This window comes from Calidris pugnax, unplaced genomic scaffold (assembly GCF_001431845.1).
Source record: "Calidris pugnax isolate Ruff unplaced genomic scaffold, ASM143184v1 scaffold285, whole genome shotgun sequence".
Taxonomy (NCBI): Eukaryota; Metazoa; Chordata; class Aves; order Charadriiformes; family Scolopacidae; genus Calidris; species Calidris pugnax.
The window spans coordinates 371,876-372,728 of record NW_015091000.1 but is presented as its reverse complement, the minus strand read 5'-3'; the positions used below and the strand labels follow the sequence as shown (position 1 = coordinate 372,728).

Here is an 853-nt window from a genome sequence, read left to right as displayed (position 1 = left end):
GGAGGGGTTTAGGGGGGCACCAAGACCCTCCCTGCCCCCCCACCTCCTGAGGAGGGGGGTGTCCCGGATCTCCCCCTCTCCCCGGGGGTTCACCTGGTACTTGAGCAGAGCCACGTTGTAGTAGGAGGCGGCCGGGCTCTGCTCCGCTTGTTTCTGCAGGTGCCCGGTCAGCGCCGCCATGTTCAGCCAGAAATCCTTGGTGCTGGGGTCGCTCTGGGACGGGTCGCTGTGGGGAGGGGGGGTCAGAGCGGCCAAGGGTGCCAGGGCACCCCAGGAAACCTGGCACCCCAATACCCAGCTCCCAATCACTGCCTCCACCACCTCCCAGGCACCCCCTGAATCCCAATACCAGCTCCCGTCATTGCATCCACCACCTCCCAAGGTCCCAGCATCCCTCCAAGGCACCCCCTGTACCCCGATACCAGCTCCCAGAGTGCCTGTGCCCCCCTGGCACCCTCTCTGTACCCCAATACCAGCTCCCATCACTGCATCCACCAACTCTCGAGGTCCCAGCATCCCTCCAGACACCCCCTGTACCCCAATACCAGCTCCCATCACTGCATCCACCAACTCTCGAGGTCCCAGCATCCCTCCAGACACCCCCTGTACCCCAATACCAGCTCCCATCACTGCATCCACCACCTCTCGAGGTCCCACCATCCCCTCAGGCACCCCCTGTACCCCAATAGCAGCTCCCATCACTGCATCCACCACCTCCCAGGGTGCCTCCACACCCCCCCCGGGCACTCTCAGTACCCCAATACCAGCTCCCAGGGTGACTGTGCCCCCCGGCACCCTCTCTGTACCCCAATACCAGCTCCCCCCCGCTGCACCCCCACCTCTCGAGGTCCCA

At 64.9% G+C, this 853-nt stretch overlaps 1 protein-coding gene across 1 annotated transcript in view; it reads right to left on the bottom strand.

Moving 5' to 3' along the window:
* FCHO1 (FCH domain only 1) overlaps positions 1–660 on the bottom strand; it is a 4,655-nt gene extending 3,995 nt beyond the window's left edge. Inside the window, exons 1-2 of the mRNA XM_014955550.1 lie at positions 500–660; positions 94–226 (exon numbers count right to left, since the gene is read on the bottom strand). Of these exons, the coding sequence (XP_014811036.1) occupies positions 94–226; positions 500–660 (294 nt within the window). The remainder of the gene's footprint in view (positions 1–93; positions 227–499) is intronic.
* Positions 661–853: the final 193 nt, after the last annotated feature.